The sequence below is a fragment of the Dermacentor variabilis genome, unplaced genomic scaffold (assembly GCF_050947875.1).
Source record: "Dermacentor variabilis isolate Ectoservices unplaced genomic scaffold, ASM5094787v1 scaffold_12, whole genome shotgun sequence".
In the NCBI taxonomy this organism is placed as follows: domain Eukaryota; kingdom Metazoa; phylum Arthropoda; class Arachnida; order Ixodida; family Ixodidae; genus Dermacentor; species Dermacentor variabilis.
This window is the reverse complement of record NW_027460280.1, coordinates 30796828-30819618: the sequence shown is the minus strand read 5'-3', so window position 1 is coordinate 30819618 and position 22791 is coordinate 30796828. Positions and strand designations below refer to the sequence as shown.

The window sequence follows — 22791 nt, the reverse complement described above, 5'->3', positions numbered from 1 at the left end:
GCTTGCGCCGGCATATTTGTAATAAATAGATCACAGGATGCGCGCCTGCGCTGAGCAGTGATGTACCGCATTCTCCACACACTAACCACCAACAGTTAACGGAATAAATGAAAAAATATATCATGGGGACTTCCAAGCCATTACTTAATTTAGGGAGACGTCTTCTGGGGGGCAAGTCTAGAAAATTTTGTGTTCTATGTGAAATCTTTGCGTGACGCAGAGTACATGCTACGGGAGCCCTGCCACAGAGATCTTTTCGCGTAAACGCACATACATATTGACAATAGGTGCATTCATCTCCAAAGATTTCGCCGGCTCGGCATATTTCGACGAGACTGTATGATTCAGAAGCGTCACGTCGAGGTCCTTCGCAGTGATTGCATGTTGCAAGGCCTGCGTCTTCACAGAAGTCTTCCGTGCCCCCCTCCAGGTATGTCCGCCGATTGGTGGTCTTTCGGCATAGTGCTCTTCGTGATGCTCGTGGGCAAAACGCCACTGGCCATCTACGCCGCCGAGAAAGGCGTCGACCTGCACCTGGCGAGGCGGGACATCCGCTATCGGCGTAAGTATGGAGCGCGCGAGACAGGCAACTTTCGCGGGAGACGAGCTTCCCTACCACGGGCTCGAACAATTTCAATCATGTTTTCCTTTCAGCTAAAGCCCCTCCATACACGTTTCCGCCGACCATAAAGCGGCAGTGGTGCGTGGATGCAGGGGCTTTACTTTTAGCCACCTTTTTGAGCAGCCGTTCCTCTAAGGCGTGATGACCGAGTTAGTACGACCAGGTGAAACGAAGAGCGTAGTAAACCGACTCTAAAAGCTGTTTCTGACTTACTGGTGTACGAGCGCTGGACGAATAAAAAAGCCAGCGAGGCGATAGTTACCAAAGTACCCGAGCGGATTCTGTTTATTCACGAATCTGACCAAGGGCACAATACTCATCATCGACGAACTCCGCCATATTGTCGAATTCTGCAATGGCGGCATTCTTAGCAAGTCAGAGAGGCCGTAGCAGCCCTATGGTTGAATGAGAGCTTGCAAGATGGCGAATTCGACAACGTGGCGGAATTTTACAATGTCCTGAACAGCATCCCAGGACCACGATTTTTTAGCTGTGCCTTTTCCAATGCTATTCTTCGTGTTTTCGCGCTTCGTTGGTCGTCAGTACGACGCTCCGCCCGTGTAATAAACGACATCAGCCGGCCGTGAGCGCTGAATGATATGGCTGGCATAGAATCGAGCAAAAGGCATCGCTGCAAAATCGCGTCCCAGAGTTGGCATGGGCATCATGCGCACTCGGCCATGCCGATTACGCAGCTTGATTTAATGGGTCATTCCGATGCAACTGCCAAAGCGCACTCTCATTACAGATTTTGCATTTTTCGGAGCAACTGACACTGTTTTTGCAATAAACATGGCCGCACAGTGAGAATGGTAGCACCACACAAATACACAACCAATAGGTATTGCAAGTGGCAGAAATGTGATGCTTCTCCCTTGTATTGCATTCGGCTGCTTTCTTGCTTTCTTACCCTGCGTTTCTGGTTTAGTAGCACATCAGCTGGGCCAGGTGCACGTCTGTGCCAAAAGGTAGCAGCCTGACCGCCGTGTGTCGCCCGTGTAAGTGCTGAATTGGCGCGTTATTGCAGCATCTTTTTCGCATGGCGAAAGCGAGGCACGCGCAGCAGTCGCCCCTGGCGCGAGCTCCTGCGGACAAGCTGGCTCCGAGACAGAATGTACATCAGTGTTTTGACGCTGCGGCTTGCGCTGTGCGCACTTGCTCTGTCAAGGTCTCGAGGCGTTGATGGCAGCGTAGAATTGTCCAGCGAGATCAGAGAACGATGGCCGAAAACACTACGGTCGACCGAGAGCTACCGGCTGCAGCCTAGCGACAGCGGTTGCATGCTACTGCCGTGGAGCGCTATTTTCACAATTCTCTTCCGCATGCTGACGGATCATCCGAGAGACGATCATTTTCTGAAAGACGTCAGCGTGGCCCCAGAAAGTTTGCCTCGATACCTGGCGGACCATCAGCCCAGCGTCAAGTTCATCCTCCTCTTCACAAACTTTGCTTGGATACTGGTGGCTCTTGTCGGCACAGGCGTGATTGGCGCGCGCTTTGCGAACCAGTGCGGCGGCGACGGACGACAAGAGGTGGGACCCAACTACATGTACTACTACACAAAGCTTCTGACTGTCGTCGAGGGCGTCATAGTTCTCGCATTGTGCGCCTTCGCGCTTCTTTTTGCAGCAAACTACGGCCTTGGCGTCAGCATAGGACAGGCACCGGAATACTTCGAGAATGCTGTGCACGACCTGATGGTTTATACAAACCTTACCAGCGCCGAGATGAATCCCACGATGACAAGGCAAGCAAACCATCGCCGTCTCTCCTTCCGTGAATTTGTCGCGTTTGTAAGAAACTCAAAAGGACCAGTTAAGTGGACAGACGACAAGCTCCGTAGCACCTGGGACGCTACTGAACGTGAGAGACGACGGACCGACAAGCTCCTGGCAGACATTTTCACGCACGCAAGCGCTCAAGGGAAGGCAGCGCCAGCAGCGAAGACGCCCAAAGGAACCATGACGGAACAAGGGATAGCAAAGATGGCGGAACGGTTTGCCTGGTTTGACGAGATGACTGGCGTGTGGGGGTACTACGCTCATCCACTACTACGGCCTATCGCCGTCTACTCGATTGCAATTGCAGCAGTAGTGGCCGCAGTAGGGACTGCCATCGGACACCAAAACCACTCAGAAGAGGAGGACCCCGTGAAGAGAAAAAAGATTTCGGACATTGCTGGACATGCCCTGCTTGTAGCCGCGTTCATTATGCTCGTGTTTTGCGTAGCGGCCCTGCTTGTCGTTAGGCGTAGCACACCACACGCGATTGCAAGTCAGTGTTATATTTGCGATACGTACAAAAGAAAGGAATACCAGCAGTTAGACTTTGCCCAAGATCTAGCGTGGCCCAGTAAAGAGAGAGCAGATATATATGCCAATATGTATGTTGGGGACGTACTGCGGCACTGCGGTGGCGAAGGTGTATCAATGCTTTTATAAAAAAGGGAAAGAGCTCAAATGAAAAGAAAATGCCACAGAAACCCTCCAAAGCTATTGAGCAGAACTTAGCTTTACTGCTTCCCAGAAGAGCACGCTTCAACTGCGAGGCTGCAGCGTCGGTTTTTGAGAAGCATTTTCTCTCCTGGGGGACAGGCGCCGTGCAGTACCACAGTGGCCCCGTTACAACGTCTGTTAAACGTCAAAAGCCAGTGTTAGGAACCAACAGAAGTGGCACAGACGTGGAAGAAGTGGCTCGCCACTATTATATATGCTCAATACTCGAGCGGTACGCAACCTTCAATGTACAGTCGTTGGATACCGACTCTGTAGCCGAGGATACTTTAGGAAAGGCTGCCGCCATGGCGAGACAGTACCACGGACCCGGAATGTGCTCACCTGTGTACGGGATCGTCAAAACTGGATTTTCTCTATTTTGCGACTCGTTCTTGGCGTACTTGAAGTCAGTCATCCTCACGCTCTTTTTAGTAGTCCTACTATTTTCGTGGGTATGCCCTCACTACTAATGCTGTCAAAGTATTATCTCATCATGCAACCACCCCCAGAAATTGTGCAGCCATCGCCGCCGCCGACGGTAAAGCCCAAAAGGAAAGCCACCAGAAAAAGAGAGCGAAACATAAAGGCTGGCAGACGGAATAAGTCCAGTAGTGCTATTGTGAGTGAGGGAAAACTAGGCAAGGTGGCAGCCGGGGCAGATGTTGCAGCTACCGACAGTTCGTCTAAATCCGAGAACAGCGGCTCTAAGGGCACCAAGACTGAACTAAACGCTGGCACAGCGGGGAAGAAAACTAAGACGCCAAGCCAAGCTGATCAAGCCAAACAAAAGCATCGGGGCATAGGAGGGCTCCGTCTGCTGGAATTCCCTGATGCGCAGTTATCGGAGCAGTCGGACATCCTTTCATCAGAAAGGAGCGGTACCTCTACCAGCATTGACACGGAACTAATAGAGCCCGCTATCACAATAAAAAACGTGAAGACTCAGTCAAAACCGGAGTGGTGTATCGTCGACACCAGTGCGATGACGATACCTATCACCCAATTGGAACGGGCAGGCCATTTACTGACATCTGGCAGCACGGAGTCTTTGGTGCCTAAGAAGTGCAACGTCGAGGTCCTGAAGCTCTCACAAAACTCCAGTTGCCTTGTTCACGGCACGGGGCTTGAGCAAGTCATCCCACCCAGCTCAGCTGTCCCCGCGCACACAGCAAAGCCCAGCTGTGGTCCAGTTGGGGTCGATGCAAGGGCTAAGCAGGCTGTCCCATATAGCCCAACTACTCAGGAGCCGCAGTCAGTCGTCCCCACGTCGACTAAAGCTCTTACGGATTTCCATCCAGCGCATCGCAGAGAAATAACTGAAAAGCAGTCCCAGTTGCCTAGAAAATAAACTGCGGTTTGAAAAGCGCCGCTTATTGGCCGATGGCAAATAAACAAACGCTTTGCATTGCTGGAATGCGTGGCGCGCGCTCCTTGTCTCAAATTTGGCGGGAATGTGGCCGTACCCAGGAGGGGCGCGAGGCCACGTGTGTTCTTTTTTGCCACGGCGCAGCGCGTTCCAGTGCCACCGAAGGCGCTTTTTCCGGGCTGCAGCAGCGATGACCCCGAAGGGGTAGAGCCTGCCCGATGCGTAACGACGGCAGTTTTCTACCCGTGTGGAGCGAATTCGGTCGCCGCCTCGCACTGATGCTCGTCTCCTCTCCCAAGAATGCCCAACTTCTGGAACGCATCGGCAACGCGCGGGGACTGTTCAGCATCTGCGCCAGCCTGGCTCAGCACCAGCCGCCCGTCTTCCGCATAACGGTGGCCCTCTTCGCCATCAGCGGCTTCATGGTGCCCATGGGACTTGGATTCCTGGGCTTGCGCTTCATGGGAAAATGCGGAGGCCAGCGGGTTCAGGTGATCACGCCACACTACAATGAGCTGTACAACGGACACTGCGTCGCCCTCGGCTCGCTGACAATTACGTCGGTGATAGTCAACGTGCTGCTTGTGGGCTTCGCTTTCGGCATCCAGAACTCTCTACGCGAGGCATCAATCTTTTATGCCCGCGGCCTCGACGACCTCGAGAGTTTCCTTCGCGCCAAGGACACGCCACACTCGTGGAACAGGTCCCACCTTGTGCTGAGGAGCGTCGCGCTGCAGGCGCAGCAGCTAGACTCCGACTTCGGCGAGGCCTTCGAGCAGTACCTTCTGCAAAGGCTGGACGTGAATCCCTTTGAGTCCAAGGGCCCCGTCTGTGGTAAGCTGCTGCGTGCCATGCTTGGCGAGAACGATGAGCTTCGGAACGCAAATTGCAGCGCCCTTGAACAGACGCAACAACAGCTGGTACATAACGCCACGAAAGTGTTTAAAAAGAAGACAGTGGCCGAGAGAAGACGTCTAGCGCGAGCGCTTCGGATGAGGGCTTTCTTGGCGCGGAACGGCGGCAACACCAATCGCAAAAAGCTCGCCGCCGTTAAAGTCAAGTTTCAAAAGTTTGAGCAGAGGTTTCGATTGCGCCACCTGTTTGGATCTCTTGCCCCGCTCATGATGATGCTCCTGTCCATGGTTGTTGGCGTCGTAGCCGCTCTTTTGGTGGTGGGGCTTGCCATGGGCATGCTCAACCACGACCGAGGTATGGCACCCACCCTAAGAAACGCGTTTTCGCACAAAGCAGGCCTAATTATGCTCTACTGCCCTGTGGTGTTGTTTGCGTGCAGCGTCCTTGCAGTTCCCTTAGCTGGTGTACTGCTTTCCGGATGTGCTGTTGGCGAATGCTACATCTGCGAACCGTACCGCGGTAGGGAAACGCAAATACTGGACGAAGCCACCACGAAGCTGCTTTCCGGAGACACCACTCTTCTTCCCAGTAAAATACTGCACTCTTGCACGGAACGGGCTCGGCGAGCACCGAGACCGCATAAGCAAAGCGCTTACTTCCAGGTGTCGCGGATACGGCGGCGTAGGAGCGCGGATAATGAGGCAGAATGCACCAAGAACTGCACGCAAGTGATACCGGGCAGCGACCTCGCCGTAAATACCACCGCCGACTTGAATGCTGAAATTCTTCAGCCAGCGTTGTCGGATTTTTACGTCACGATGGTTGCCAAGGCGGAGATGATGCTTAGCCGACTGCGTGGCAAAAACCGAAACAGCGCAGCTGCAGAGTGCCGCATTGTGTACAAAGTGATGAACCACGGTTACAGCTTGTTCTGTGGCTCACTGCTGGGCAACTACCATGGTGCTTGGACCAGCCTCCTCTTTCTCGCTGTCTTGCTAATGGCCACCGCTGTGGTTAGCGTCCGCCTTTCCAAATTCCACCTCGTCATGGACCAGTATTGCTACGCGGGCTGGGACAAGCGCATTTTACGCAAGGCACCTAAGAGACGGAAGGTACTGACCAAACGGCCAGGTCCAAGGCCTTCTGTCGATAATTTATCTTCACCGGCCAGTAGCGACAGCCCGGAGAAAGACGAGTCCGACAGTGCGGGAGCTGACACGGTTTCCATGCAGACGCGGGAGCATCCCAGTGACAGCGATGAAGACCCAGGCTCTATGGGAGTCTGGCATTCCGAGGCTTGGCTTCTGGGCTCACTCAATAAGGGCGCTTCTTTGCTGTCAACCGCGCACGCTGATAGCAACCCGTTAACGGAGGAGGCCTCCGAAAGCGGCTTAGGGCATACAGAAAGCGTTCAGGCTGCTACTATGGAGGAGACGTCGACGGCCAACAGTTGAGCCTTTGTGACCAGACTCGTGCACTTTCTTCCCGATTAACATTAATGTTTTGTTTTCTGGGTGCTTCTAGACGTGCTCGTTTTTGGTGTGTGCTTTGCTTAAGTGGAGTGTTGTTTCTTTCTTGTCTAAATAGTGGCCTTGATTGCGCCTTTGAAAATTCCGAGGACGTTGTCGAGGTCTGCACAAACGCTGCTCAGAGAAATCCTGAAAGAGGTAAGTAAGTTCATTACATCACAATGCACGCAATAATTTGTTATCCTTAACTAATGCACATTGAGCTATGCAATGTTGCAGATGCATAACTTAGTCGTTAGCTTTGGAACTGTGTGAATATTTAAAATGACGTGAATATGTTGTTAATCCTCAATTATTACATTTGCGATAAGTGGGCAAACGTTTATACGAGTTAATGTGACAACGCCACTTGAAGACACGCATCAACTAAACTTATTGTGCAGATTAGGGCTAACGCCTTATATAGGTAGAAATGTTCGCTGTTTGTGTAGCGGTTTCAACAAGGTCTTGTCGTCCCCATTCCGTTTCATGTAGCAGGCATCAGTCAAAAAAGGATGTCTTTGTTAAAGTTGAACTGCTGTCATCATTTGTTTGGGCTAAGGATATTACCAGTAAGAAATGTTCCTCATTGCCTGCGTTTGTGAGGGAAAATGACGGTACCGACTCTTTCCTAGCAAGTTCCTTCCTAGTTATGCACTGTCCTAAGCAGTAAAAGGAGGCGGCGAAATAGTACTATTCGCGCTTTAATCTTAATGATTTCTGGTCGCGTATAGCGTGGGGGGGGGGGGGGGGGAGGGGACACTGCAAACGCTGCGGGATAGAGCCGCGTGCTCCCATTGAACAAACAGGAAGGCAAAATTGCGTCACACTGCCGAACACGCGTGCTTCTCAGGAAATAAAATTGATTTCCCTGCACGTGAGATAGTAATATTTAGTGGCACTGCAGTGTGCGACCATGATTACGTTTTCCAGCTCAGAATTTCTCGAGTGATAAAATGCCACACTCAACCAGACGCCCATTGTGAGGGAAGCATAGTTGTTTGCCGGAGTAAGTCTATTTCTAAAGCTGGTACAGAAGTCGACACTCATGCATGGAGCGGTTGTGTGCGCCGCCAGGCGAAGAAAGGGATTCTCTTGTGTTTTTGCTTAGCTTGAGAGAATATGCTCGAGCAATGGTGGTCAAGTAGGGCTTAATTCACACATGTCATTGTTCGTAAGAGCTGCTTGCCACTGGTGCGCCGCCTTCGCTAATATGTTCGCCATCCTAAGTGGTTGCATCTGCGCTTACGAACTGTTTACGATACTTTTTTTTGTCAATACGGGCCCTGGAAACGGAAGTGACAAATTTTTCAGTGCGGTGTCCTGAAACTAACTTTAGTATTCCTATGTGCTTGCTTTGTAGAGCGGTGCTCCAGCGCTCTGTAGACAAGAGTGTGGAAGGTTCGCACCCGCATATCGATACGCGACTTAATACGTATGGCAGCGTGGGATTCAAATTTTGCTGTGGCGTATTAGTTAGCACATTGCAAAACAGAGGTGATATTTTCTAACCTCCCAATTCACTCCTAATTAATTTTGTGTTTCGTTATTGGATCTATCATGACTCGCCAGTGGCCGGGTTACCGTTATTGCTTGGATCGGCCGCTCAGCCGATCCCAGAGATAACGGTACCTCATAAGGCCTGTTGCTGGGCGAGTCACGGAAAGAATAGCCCCCAACCACTGACATAGTGCTTATGACAGCTGAAGCTTCTGAAATGGCAGCAAAAGATGCAACAACTGGAGACAAGGGAGTCGGGATCACAACGCTTGCGTACGCCGCGCCTATGCGCTGTCCAGTCAGGATACAAAAGCGTGAGGAAGAGAAGTGAGTGGAAGCAGCTAGCACGGAGGTGAGGTAGGTGCATTTTGTAACGCATTTGCTTAATCTGTTTAGATGGTCCCTACAACTCCGTTGCAGGACAGCGAGTTGGAGCTCCTGTCTTCCACCGGGGCTGTAGTGGCAGTACAGGCGCGTAGCAAGCCGGTTGCAATACTGCTGATACGCTCGCGGCCGTCTTTGTGACCGCGCGCTAGATATAATGATCGTCTTATCTGGTACGCATATACTTAGGGTGCTTGTATCTTGCTTTCTTTAAGCGCATTCCAGCAAAAAATGCCATTCATTTTCGATGCGTCGGGAAGGGCATTCCACGAAAGTGTTCTTTGTCTGGTGTATCTTCACGTTTTCAGGCAGACTGGAGTGCTTCCTCCTATATCCACAATCGTTTTTTTTCCTTTCATAGAATCCTAAAAGGAGGCTGGGATGCAGACCCGAAGGTGGATTTGACGACCTCATGAAGAACCCCTTTTACGCCCCCATCGACTGGTCAGAGGTCTCGTGTAAGTAGGGTCTTTGCTCAATCAGCTTGCATGGGCCGCTTCCGTGGGAGAATCTTTGCAATATTAACATGTTTTTACTCTGCTTGAGCCACGGTGTAAGAAGGGGAGGTGCCCTGACGAGATGCGGGCGGCTCATCCCACAATGCGCCGGGCACCGCCGCAAGAGGCAGCACAGGTCTTGGTGGCGTTTCATTCCGCACTCTCTGTCGGGGCTTCGATGAAAGCATTCTTGCTATCGCGCGTCATTTCTGCAGTTATTCAAACGTTCCCAGTTGAAAATCATTTTCATCCAGCATAGAAGCATCTTGCAGAGCTATCGTAATTTAGGGAGCGCCGACGTGGATTGCGGCCTCGAAAAACTGTTTCGTCCGCACTGTGAAATCGCGCAGATGCAGATGGCTAATGCTCATGAGAGTCTACATTTGGGCAAATTGGTACAAATACATTGCAGAAGAACAGCACAACTTTACAAGGACGAATAAAGAATAGACACACAGTGGCGCCGGCGTGCGTCTATTTTTTCTTCGCCCTTGTAATGTTGCGCTGTTTTTTCCGCGATGGCTAACGCGGCACCTTGAGGTTTGATCCTGGTGTTTTGAGCTGGAATTTTACGCAAGGACTAACTTTATATTATCTGTTGTGTATCTTCGGAGTTGCAGGTTGGTGAACGTATACGCAATTATTTATGTGCGTTTTATCGGCCATTCATACGCGTATCTTCATAAATTACGTCAGTGAGCAGCTCGTATAGTTGAATGCAATTTTGCAGACGCGCAACGTCACCATCCGGTGACTTTCTTCTTCATTGTGTTTGTTTGCATCGACGAGGGGGGGGAGCGGAGGGCGAACGTTTATTTCGCCTTGTCACTGTGAACGCACTTCACTTAAACACATTGATATGACTGAAGGCATAAAACAGAATTTCGGCCCCCCCGCGGGAGCCGAAACGTAAATGTATAGTTTAAACCATTTTGGTCGGTGCCCGGAGCTCTTCCTTTTTAAGTATGCATCGTCCCGACCAGACTGGTTTCCGTCATACTCTCGACTTTAAAACAGAGTTACTATTGCTACTACGTCCTCGAGGATGAAAGAAGCCGAGCCAGCATTGATAATGCAAGTACAAAAGACAAATAACTTCGGTAGATTCCCTGTAAAAGGAAGCATTCTTACTGTCGCAAGTGCACTTTGAAATTATAGCAAAGTTTTCGCATTGCCATCAGCCCCAGGCTTCCAAACAGAATGCCTCTTTCCGCCTGCTCAGCGTAATTATATTTATCTTATATTGTAATTCAACGCAGTCGGAAGCCGTAGTGAAATAGTCCAAAGACCTTTCAGTCCCTCAACGCAGATTGTAATTCCTTTTAAGAACGCGCTGATCTTAAAGGCACTGCACCAAGAAGCAGGACAGAAACACAAGTTGCGCGACGTCCTGTCGCGAGTTGACAGGACGTGCTTTGCCCTGTCAACTTGTGTTTGTTACTGTTTTGGTTTTTCATGTAGTGCTTTCAAGTCAGCGTGTTCTTAAAGAAAATCAAAATGAACCAGCTAGTCCCATTGATTGCTTTGTTGACGAATTAGAAGGCGGTCAAGAAACAAATAATGCAGTGGCGATTTAGGAGTAAGTGCGAGAGAAATGCGTTATCGCGTTTACCATATTGCAAAGTGTTGAGGAGATCACTCGACACACGCCCTGCCTCTTTGAGGAGCTAAGTGGAACTGACGGTGGTCCGGAGTAGACTATATATATATATATATATTACAGAGAGAGAGAGAGAGAGAGAGAGAGAGTATACACAGGTGTCCGTGTACATATCAGGGTCTCGAATCTAGCAGTTTTGATGCCTTCAGGTACTTTGTGTGACCGGCTTCCCAGACTTCACACACATACTTTTTCTCACTTTGAAACTCCTAGTGCTAACGTAGAGAGAGAAAGAAAACCCATAACTGTAAACCCAAGAAGGTTCACCGTTATGCTTAAAGATGCTTAAAGCACTATGACTGCCACAAAGCTAAATTATTGGCTTGCGACGGAGTCAATTAACAAGGAATTGCACACTTGTGAACAACATGTTTTGTAGAGGCTTGTAAACATACCCTATGAAGTATCATTTACAGCTAGATATTGGAGCGCGAGCTTCAGACGAAGCCAGATGTCAGCAAAACGGCGCGTTCGGCTTCTTGCTGCGGCGATTGCGCAGGCGCGTCGTCGGACCACCTTCCTTTTGACACCGTGGCTTGAACGTAGCAGTGGATTAAAGTTTCAGGGAACATGAGCTATGAAGATAGAGCAATAATTTTAGGCCAGATGCAAGCTTACTCGTTAGTGCCTCAAGTGCAAGGTTGCGTTAGGGAATCCTCTGAGGAGTCATCGTTTTGTCCCCATCGTCTTCTGCAATAACGTCATCGTGGTTATCTATTGTAATCGCATAGTGGATCACTGAAAGGAAGGAACCTTCGTGTGAATAATTACAGCATTTGACAGAAGTCTGCCTTAGGCCATTCAGATTTTTGTAAATAATTTACGTAGTATTGTATATCTTCTATTAAAACCTATTAACTGAAAGACGACTGAGCATTAATCTCATATCTGCTGCAATTTGCAAACTGTCACGCAATCATATGAAGGCAACAGACAGTGAAGCTTAGGGTAAATTGTTTTTTATTTAAATGTAAAAATGCAAAGTGGATGCGGGAGCCAAATCCACCACCTGTTCGCATTTCGAATGCAAATGCTCTTACCAGTTGAGCTAACGCGGCGCTGTTTACCTGTGCCCTTCCTTGGATGCGTGTAGTTGCGGCGATCTAGTCTGTTGGCGTCATATGATTGTGACTAGCGAAAACCGGGTCCCTCGGTTCCCTTTCTTCTCGTAACAGCAGCGCAGTGCATTGAACAGTGTTTAGGCAGCACTCGCACCTGCCATGTGTTCGCGACGTCTCGCGATGCGCGAGGTCTTGATCGCAACGGAGGGCCCTGCGCTCAATCCACAGGTGCGACAGAAAAGGAAAAGAAACTAAGATTTCATAAAAAGGCCCCTAAGACCAAGCGCTGTCCAAAGTGCGCGGCTAAACGTCAGGAACAAAGGTAGCGCACCTGCTTTCCTCTCTGTTTCTTACTTCGGATCCAATCCGGAGCGTCAGAAGTGGTCGCTGGGTTGCATGAAATTCGCAGCAGCTGTTGTTCAGCCGCACACAATATCCGGATGTGCGACAGCCAGCCGCCTTCTTTGTGACGCATTTGCTTAGCCGGTGTTAGCATGCTCAACTCACTCGTTGGGAGCCGCGCTGCTGTCGCACGCTGAATGATTTTGCGGTCGGGCCATGCGACTCATTGGGAGGGGCTTCTTTGCCCCGAGAAGCTGCAAGCCATGGTCGCTCTTACTGATCTAAAACGCGCACTGTTGTGGCACGCACACCAGATAAAAAGGCGAATGTATGAGGCAGTCTTATTGCAAGAATGGTCGGCTTTATAGGCGACTATTCAGTGAACGATGACAGCTATCGATACATTGGCTGCTGCGGCCGTATTGTCCGCTGTTGAGAGGACGTGTGGCTTCCAGGTATGACGCCAGGCACCACAATGCCGCCATGACATTGTAGGGCACAGTCGAGTGAATGTTTAGCTTTTTCGGGAACTGCAGTGGACACAGGACAAGAAGAGCGCCACACCTAACGCCTTCTTCTATAGCGACATTGTTCCTTGGGTTCCTGGTCATCTCGTGTAACATTGTCCCAGCTGAATTACTTGCGATGTGTATGCTGAGCTTAATCCTGACGACCGCAAAATCTTATCGGTGCACGAAAGCAGCGGGTTAGGAAGTACAAAATCGCCGAGAAATGTTTTTATAGTGGAAAGCTGACATCGCCCTGATGCATTTTTCGCACAATATGACTCAAGTGAAATCACAGCGTCTAAGTTTGTCCGCTACTTACATATTTCCGCCTGCTCAGTGGGCTCGCTGCATACTATTCCGAAGTCCATTGGCATGCGTTAATATTTGAGCATGCTCAACAAATACGTGTCGCGCATAAAGAAAGAAAAAAAGAAAGAAAGAAAGCCTTTTTTGTTACAGTATTCACTATGACTGGATTCCCTTATCGGCATTGCATGCGGAATTTTATTTTTATATCACTTGTCATTATTAAAAGCACAGCAGGTGGTACTAAAAAGAAATGATAAAGAAATAGCCAGCAGAAATAATCGTGATGATGACATTAAGCGTAAGGCATGTGTAGAGGGAAATAGGAACCGTACCGCTACACCTGTTTCAAAATTACTTTCTAGACTTTTCTGAAGAGATATTTTATTAGAGTTGGAGCAATGAAACAAGAAAACACACACGAAATAACACTGAGCTATTTGCGCCGGTGATTTTGTTTACAGTGACTGTGGCTTTATACATGACACTGTCGCTTGCCATCGTTGATTGCATATAACTATTAAAAATAAAAAAGAACTGGCAGACTGCGCTCATTCTTTGCTTCCCTCAACTCGATTACTGCGAACATGCATGTATATTTATTTTTTATTTTATTTGAACATACCGCTATCCTCACATTTGAGGCTGTTGCAGGAAAGGGGCAGGGTACATATTCAAGAGAACAGTTCAAGTAGGCGCGGACATAGATACGTTTAGGTGAACAAGGCAGTACATATGCACTCTACATTCATTGTACAGATTCTGTAAAAGGAGCGGGGAAAAATAGTAGTAAATGCCATGTTGGAAGGTTTAGCACGCAGAAGAAGAACAAAGAAAAAAATGTAAATATATTGGATGTGCAATGCGCAAGAACCAAGATTCAGCAGGTATTTATATCAGGGCAGAATACAAGACACTGAGAAGTGAATCAAAATGCCATTGCACGACGCGGCTCACCTATGTGCAGGTCGTAGCTACAGAATATTGCTTGATAATTTGGCGATAAAGGATTCGCGTGATGTGCAGGTGACAACGTCATGAGGCAACATGTTCCATTCACGGATTGCATGTGGAAAGGAGTACCTGAATATGTCGTTGTGAAATCTGTATTCTGTTGAGTGCTTGGTGTGTTCGAGAACTATGTGTATCTGTCGGTAGTAAGTAGTCACTCGCATTGATTTCCATACTGCCATTAAGAAGAAAGAAAAGAAACTTAAGAGGAAGCTTTAGCTCGAGTGCTCCTATCTAAATACATGTAAAAGGAGAATTCGTTTTTCTCGGCAACCATTGCACCAAATTTGACTAGGTTTGTTGCACTTAAAAGACAAACCTAAAATCTAGTGACTGTTGGTTTCGAATTTTTGAGTTAGGTCGTCAATTTTTTATTAAAAATTGGCAAAAATCGAACATTTTCAAAAAACGAAACTATCAAGTTTACAACTCTGCAACTCGACCACTAAAAATGATAATACAATTCTGTGAATTGCATCTAATAGTACATCTAAAGCGGACAAAATTGATATGTTACACATGAATATAAATAAAATTTAATCATAGGAAAATACAACTTTTGCAAAACCGTTGTAACCAACGTAACAAATTCACGTAAGATGTAAAATGACATATTGAATTTGTCCGCTTTGAATGATCTAATAGATGCCGTTTACAGAACCGCGATATCAGTTTTTGATGCAGAGCTATGAATTTGTAAACTTCGTGCTTCTATTTTTTTCAAACGGTCAAATATTTGAAAATCGTTTTAAGAAAATTCAAGCCCTAAATCAAAATTCGGCTTCCAACAGTCACTAGAATTTAACTTTCTCTTTCAAATGCAACCAATTTCATCAAAATCGATCCAGGGGTTATCTCATAAAAACGTTTTTGCGTTTTACATGTATTTGAATAGGCCGCGTCGGAGTTGGGCCCGAGCTAAAGGTTCCTCTTAAGACGAAGTAGTCGAGCTCGATTTTGTATAGTGCGAACTTCAGCTTTCCTTAATAGTTCTGTGGGGGAGTCAAGACGGCGATACTTATTAAAAATAAATCTAATCGCTTTCCTTTGTACGCTCTCCAATTTTGCTATGTACTGTTTACGGAAGGGAAACCAACATACTGTTCCATAATCCAGTATAGAGCAAACTAGTGACAGGTAGGCTAAGCGTTTAGTATCTATTGATGCGGATCTAAGCGAGCGTTTTAACGAGTATAGAAATGCCAGTGATTTATTAACAATATATGTTACCTGCTTGCCCCATTTAAGATCTGATGAAATTATGACTCCTAAATATTTTACTCTTCTACTTTCTTTAACATCTGTCCTTGTATATAATATGGGTAGTTCATGGGGGCTCTTTTATTCGTCACTGTCATACAAACTGTTTTTTCTGTGTTAATTACCATCTGCCACGTTTGACACCATTGTGTTATATTTTCAAGTACACTGTTTAAGGTTATCTGGTCATCACGACACGTTATTTCCTTGTAGATAACGCAGTCATCTGCAAACATTCTTACAGTGGCGTTAGTATTAATGTGTAAGTCATTGATAAAAAGAAGAAAGAGGTTAGGAGCTAGAACGGATCCTTGTGGGACGCCAGATAGCACATCGCCGCAATCCGAAGAGTAGTCTTTGAAACATACATATTGACGTCAATCTGCAATATAGCTTTTTATCAACTTGGTGATGTTGTTATCACCGAGGTAGTGGGTAAGTACTGAAGTAACTTTGGGTGGGAAACTATAAGCGAAGGCTCCGGCTGGCTGCTCTTCGTCTTCTGTTCCGATGGCGAATCTCTTCATGCAATTGGTGAAGCAGGACATTTCAGCTAAAGCGCGGGAGCTGGACAAGGGTGCTTGGGCAATGTGTGAAGTACGCTGTCACCCACGCTTACGCATCCTTTGCAGAAAATCGTCCCTTCGCTACAGGGAACGGACACGTTCGGTCCGCGGCCTAGCTTATCAGTGTTATCAGTGTTATCACGGTTGATCCGGGTTACAGCGGTCGTATTGAAGCCGCACGAGGACTAACTCGATTCCCCCTGCCACCGGGCGATATTTTGTTTCTGACAATCATTTGAAAGGACGGACATGTTCGCCCATTCCCTAGCTCATGACAGCTCTTAGCAGTAAAATATATATTTACTTACGAGGACTACTCAAGCTACACTTAAAGGTACGTGTCTCGTTTCCCCTTGCTAAATAATGCTTCTACTACTTCCCTCTCCAAGTTATCGTGGAGTTTACTAACGTGTTTTTTTTTACTTCAATACCGGATCGCTTTTCAATCTTACCCCAGTTATTCACCGAACCAATTCTTCACTTTCAGTTTATGCTCCCACGCTCTTTTGTTTAACAGCGGCCCTTGTGTCCTATGTATGCTCTTGCAACTTTGAGGTATTTCGTACAGTTTGTATTTCGTATAATACATCGCTTTTGAATCGGCCTATATCTGAGTAAACCCTTTATCAATCATGGTGCCAAATTCACGATGTTACTCACAAGTGCTCTTGGCCATTGACGGGCTGCGTTCGCTGGTAACATGACCAGCCTCAGGATTGACAGGAATTTGCTCCTTCGAGCGATTCTAACGTAAGAGATTTTTGTGAATACGGACCCTGGAGCCGAATTCACAAGTATTTCTGTTCGTAAGCGCTCTTTGCTATCCGCCAGCCACATTCGCTAGTGATATGTCTGACCTTACGGTTTGCTAGCATCTGCCTTTACAAACAACCTTAGCATAAATTTTTGTATGCGTGTTTGAATTTGGCACCTGGGCCAGTATTCCCGAAAAACTCTAACGCTAAAATTGTTCTAGATATCAAATTTCAGCCAATCCTGAAGATGGATATATCATTAGCGAAGGTGGCCGGACGATAGCAAAGAGCGCTTGCAAACAGAATGTTTTGGGATTAGGTGCACGGTGAAGAACCCCAGGTAGTCGAAATTTCCACAGTCCTCGACTACGGCGTGCCTCATAATCAGAAAGTGGGTTTGGCATGTTAAACGCCATAATTTAATGTAAAGTTTCGGGAATGCTGCCCCGAAAGAGGGAAGTTCTAGAAGCGCATGAAGCAGCTAGAATAATGCACGCGCTCATGTCCAGTCTCCGCAGCTCTGCCAGTTTGAGTTCACGGTTTTGCGAGGCTAGTAACGGCGACGAGGGCAAGTCGTGCCGATAAGTTCGCGTGTGTAAAGCCGCAGCACAGTTGCAGTTTCACAATGCTACACTCGGAAGCAGCGAATCGTCGTGTTTGATTGGGTTGTGTGAGACCATGTTGCGTCATTTCAGCGCTGAAATTGTCTCGGCAAGGTCCAACTTGCCCAAACTGAGATCCTGCAGTTGGTAGAAATTTCTTGCATTGTAGAAGTTGGCATCACAATCACTTGTTAGCGAAACCAAGTTTTTGAAATGAGAGACGCGTATTTTCTCTCTGCACATACAAAATAATGTCCATACTGTATTACATTGTATGTGCACCTCGATATACAATCAACTAGTAAGAAGTCGAAGCACTTGAGTAAAAGAATTCGCAAGCGGAGCTGAAGCGACGAATATACAAGTGGCGCCCGTGGTATGACCGTTAAACATATTCAACTCTCAACTTTATGAGCACGATGTAATACTTTCAAGAGTCACTACGGATGACTCTTCTAATGCGAATGCTTCTGTAACTGAGAAGTGAACGCAAGCTTTGCTTACATTCAAACTAGGGGAACGCGTGGTTGCTGTTAGGACAAGAGTCGCACTTTGACCCTACGGTGTGGTACGTGTAAAAAAGTGTATCGAGCACACTCCTAGTCCATAATGCCGGACTCGACCACTATGATCATCTTCTTCTCCTTAATCTGTTTTCTCGAGTGTTCCGTCATTGAAATTTAAATTGTCAGCTCAGTGCTGGACTAGCGGCCGCGATTCGTTGGAGTGAGCATTTCCTTTAATGCACGCTTAATGAACGCGACTTGCGCAGTTGATGGTGTCGCCACCTGAAGGAGCGTCGGCGCATGCCCAGCTACATCGGGTTGTTCTAGGCCATCCCATATGGTGGAAAAATAAAAGTACATCGCTGCACAGTCACTATAGCGGCGCCTTAGGGTCGCTTGGCGATCCCTGCACCTTGTGAAGTCTATATGAACGAGGGCGTCAAAACTTTCAGTGCTTAATTGTCCCCGTTTAGTGTGTTGGTATTCCCGGGACTTTAGTTGGTTCCAGATGGGCACAGCTAGCATAGGGATTTGTATAAATCACTTGAGTAGCGCTGAAACCCATTTATTTCGGATTCGCTTCAGATGCTAGTCAATGCCGCCTATACTCCAAGATGTACCACATGAAGCCTTAGCAAGCTAAGTCACATTTTAGTTAGAGTGAAGGTCTAATCCATTTATAACATTGACTATCGTATTCAGCAGCAGTTTAAATACGCACACTGCAAGATAGGGGGCATTCTCAGAGATCTCCAATAGCCCCTTTTGTTAATCGTTAATCGAAAGCACCCATAGCCGCAAAATTCCAATCGACGACGTCTGACTTACCTTGACAACCATTCCGTTTAATTTGCATAGAAGGCGGGCCGGGCCGCCTGTTCTCTGCACAATGCTACGAATTTTGCTTGTCAAGTAGCGAAGAACAGGCGAGAGTACAGGCGACGGAGGTATTGACAGCACGAATTCGTTTTTCACAAGCTGCATTCGGAGTCATAAAAAAATTATACAGTGCCTACTTCTTTGGACCTGAAATGAATTCTGAACCACGTTAAGAACATGCGTGTGCGTGAAACTATCCGCACATGGTAGCTTGCAGGACGAGGAAAAAAGAAAAGCTTCTTTTGCTTCCTGCGCTAAAAAGGGGGAAACAAATGAAAGACCTTCCTCTGGGTTGAAGAAAATCGAGCCTAAGCTGGAACTGCTACATTCAGTGATTGCAAGGAACGGTAGCCGCATAAAATTAAAAGCAAAGATGCTTTACTTGTAATTCACTATGTCAGTCGTGAACACAAAAAAAGAAAACCTTTGTTGTCGTACCGTTATCAACTGTCGTACTGGGATGTTGGAAATGCTGTGCTGTGTGAAATGCAGCAAAGGAATAAGTTAGCTTTCAACATACTTTTCACATGAACTTGAAAAGCCGCATTTTAGTTTGCGTATTGAAAAAGTGAGGTGCGCTGTATTTCGACAGAAGGTTTTTACTTTGTCTCGAATACATTTTGTTGCACACGATAAGTGAAGACTTCGCACCTTGTCTCGAACTCGTTTTGTTGCGCAGAATAAATGAAGACTACACGTGGACTCACCACGGAGCACAGCAAAGGCGGATATATATATATTTTTAACAGACTTTGTCGTGTGCCATATCATTCCTAGCAGTTAGACACAGTGCATATTTTCTGTTCGTTCATCTCTTACTTCGTCGTGTATGTTGTTTGCTATGTCAGAATAGCACGAATTGGGCATCAATTTTACAGTGAGGCCCAATGTTATAACGAAGGCGCCCCTGTTGAACACCTTGAAGCTATACTTAAACCACGCGCCGCAGGCCTCGTCATTTCGTTCTCCCGGCGCGCTAGCTGTGTGAGCCATCGTCAACGTCTTGCCTAAGCTTCAGTGAAGTAGCAAACAATTGAAATGATCAGGCGGGGTCGGAATTCGTAGCGGGCACACCTTTGCAATGTGTATGGAAGATGCAGGTAGTTCACTGGCCGACTTTTCCCGCGTGAAAGCACTGCTGTGTAACGCGGTCGAGCCGGACATTGCGTAACCCGAAGGTGCACACGCAGTGTAGACGAAAAGTGTCCTCCGAATGCGCACAGCTGCCCATCGAGAGCGGACGCGGCGCGCTGCCTGACTGCGGCCAACGCGCGTTGAGCCGGCGTGTGTGCTCTCTTGTTCGCAGGCGGCTCCCTGCCTAGCACGACGAGAGAGGAAGGCTCCAACCTGTCTACGTAACGGCCCCGATGCCTCGGACCACGCTGCGGAATAAAAATTTGGCACCCGCTCCTCTGTGCCTCATTTCTGACCCACATCCGCAACACCACGGCACCAGAGTCCCGATTGACCTACTAAACTCTTTTGTTGCGACCTTGATGGCGCCAATATAGCCTGTTGCTGCGTTCGTATGGTAATTGTGAAGAAAAAAAATATTGAGTTGCCGAAGAAGAAATAATGCGCAGCCCCTCTGTTTCCTTGCTAGCCATTTTCTTGAACTGAGAGATACCCTAGAGAGCATAGTGAGAACTTTCAAAGCTCGTGCTCATTATACATATTGCGCGCTCGCGTCCAGGGCTGGATCGCAAGTCTTTGCATCCCAATAGCGCGGCCAGCCGGCCTAGCGAGAACCGGAGCCGCGCGGCTTTGGAAAATTGCTTTCCGGTGCCTCTTCGCGCGCACATTTTAGTAACAGTCTCTGCGGTGGCTGTTTCCTTTTTTTTTTACTCGTGCCCACGTGTCGCAGAACATTTGATAGGCTCATCCGAGGGCTTTTAACAGGCTTGCAACCGGGCCGAGGGCATAAAAAAAAAACGTCGACATTGGCTAGCACTTGCTATAAATACGTGCACGAGCATTGAGTGTGCGAGTTGAATGTCAGCAGCTTGCGACCGGCGAGATTGGTTTAAGTGGGGATCTTTTTCGGCCGCGTGTTTTCTAGGGACCAGAAAGCTTGCTTGTTTACGCCAAGTGTGTTCCGGCATTCAGGTATCCTTAAGAAAAGCCCCATTCCACTGAAATTCCCAATAATATCGGCCATATCACATTGGTGTCTATGGAGGGCATCCTTCGTGCCAGATAGATGCACAGTGAATCTATTGTGCATCCATTGTCCTCGGAGAAGTGTGCGTGGTCTCCTAGACTCATTTGTTAAGACGCATGACCTACAGACTGAGATTTTGATTCTGCACTGGCACGAAATATAGCACAGCGACAGGATTTATCAGGCCTGAATCAAAGCAGCCAAGCGGGGATTTAAGCTTCGGAAACTTCGTGACATTTAGGAACAAGGCAGACGGCTCACACGCGATATCCGGCAAAAAAAAAACGCCGATTTGTAGCGTAAAATTTGTTTCAGTGAGATTACTTCTTCGCTCCTGATGCCGTTTGAGGCCGTTTGAGACCTACGCAGAGGGATTTTTGCTGCAACTCGCATGTCAACATGCAGCTGACCTTCATTTGCGATTCACTGGCTCTACTAAAATATTGAAACTTGTTTACGTTCGGATGCTAAACTTGCACCAACAAAATCTGCATCAGCAAGTTTGCCATCTGCTCATTTCTGGAAAAGAGTGCTATGCCACTGGCCTGCGACTCATTGCGGTTGTGTTACCTATGCAGTAGAATCACTCGCAGGGCCGTCATTCTCTCGGTTTTCTCAGAATTAGTTCTGCGGCTCAGAAGTGCGAACCATCGGAATCTATCTATCTATCTATCTATCTATCTATCTATCTATCTATCTATCTATCTATCTATCTATCTATCTATCTATCTATCTATCTATCTATCTATCTATCTATCTATCTATCTATCTATCTATCTATCTATCTATCTATCTATCTATCTATCTGTCTGTCTATCTATCTATCTATCTATCTATCTATCTATCTATCTATCTATCTATCTATCTATCTATCTATCTATCTATCTATCTATCTATCTATCTATCTATCTATCTATCTATCTATCTATCTATCTGTCTATCTATCTATCTATCTATCTATCTATCTATCTATCTGTCTGTCTGTCTGTCTGTCTGTCTGTCTGTCTGTCTGTCTGTCTGTCTGTCTGTCTGTCTGTCTGTCTGTCTGTCTGTCTGTCTGTCTGTCCTGTCCTGTCCTGTCCTGTCCTGTCCGTCCGCACTGAGAAAAAGCCGTAGTGTTTCTTCTTGGCCCTTGGTGGAGCTTAGGGTGCTCATGTGATTACGGGCTAAGAAAAAGCACGTTGCAGAAGCTGCTTAATAATCCGCGCCCTAGTGTAATTGAAGAGATTATAAGTTTGCGGCTGCAACAATGAAAAGAACAGTTGCCAATGCAAAGGACAGCTATGATTGTCAGCACTTTGGTTTTATTTGTAAGACTGGCAACAGAAAAGCCCTTTTTCGATTTTTGAAAACTAAAGAAAGATTATTCCAGCATCAATACACATCGAATCTGACTTTCGAACACACTGTGAATTGGCTAAATTACTGGAAGGTATTGCTAAAGCTCTTAAATTAATTTTTGGTCTATATTTCCTTATCATGAACTTGCGCCTCCCCATGGTAACAATATTGAAGAAGTCACAATTCTGAAACTGGCAAAAGTAGTAAGCCTGCAGGCTCCTTCAGAACTTGGCCATGATGGCGTCCCTACCTCTATACTAAAAGCGTTATATAAGATAACGCCTCAGGTTCTTCTCACTATTGTAAGCGATTCTATTAGAAATTCGTTGATCTCTCCTGAATGGAGACGGGCAAAAGTACTCTTCTATAAAGCAGGGCGCTGGTTACGCCCTAGACAACATTAGGCCAATATTTCTCATCGAATCTTGTAAAACTCGCCGAAAGATTCTCACACGGCCGCATAGATAATTAGTTGATAGAAAATATGATCTTGAGCCCGTTCCAAATAGGATTCAGACGTGGGTACTCCTTTATTGCGCGTATTTTTACCGAGAAAGCCGAATACAGCTTGTTCGATGCCTGAAACAATATGCTGCCTTAGCTAC

General features: G+C 47.2%; 2 protein-coding genes across 2 annotated transcripts in view; one reads left to right on the top strand and one right to left on the bottom strand.

Annotated features, from left to right (window-relative positions):
- LOC142565916 (uncharacterized) overlaps positions 1-11628 on the bottom strand; it is a 55041-nt gene extending 43413 nt beyond the window's left edge. The window contains exon 1 of the transcript XR_012824915.1: positions 11506-11628. The gene's annotated coding sequence lies outside the window, so the exon portion shown is untranslated. The remainder of the gene's footprint in view (positions 1-11505) is intronic.
- Positions 1-20092, top strand: part of LOC142565920 (protein kinase C iota type-like) — a 41888-nt gene extending 21796 nt beyond the window's left edge. The window contains exons 8-11 of the mRNA XM_075676524.1: positions 431-562; positions 6926-7005; positions 9092-9188; positions 19991-20092. Of these exons, the coding sequence (XP_075532639.1) occupies positions 431-562; positions 6926-7005; positions 9092-9188; positions 19991-20043 (362 nt within the window). The 3' untranslated portion in view covers positions 20044-20092. The remainder of the gene's footprint in view (positions 1-430; positions 563-6925; positions 7006-9091; positions 9189-19990) is intronic.
- Positions 20093-22791: the final 2699 nt, after the last annotated feature.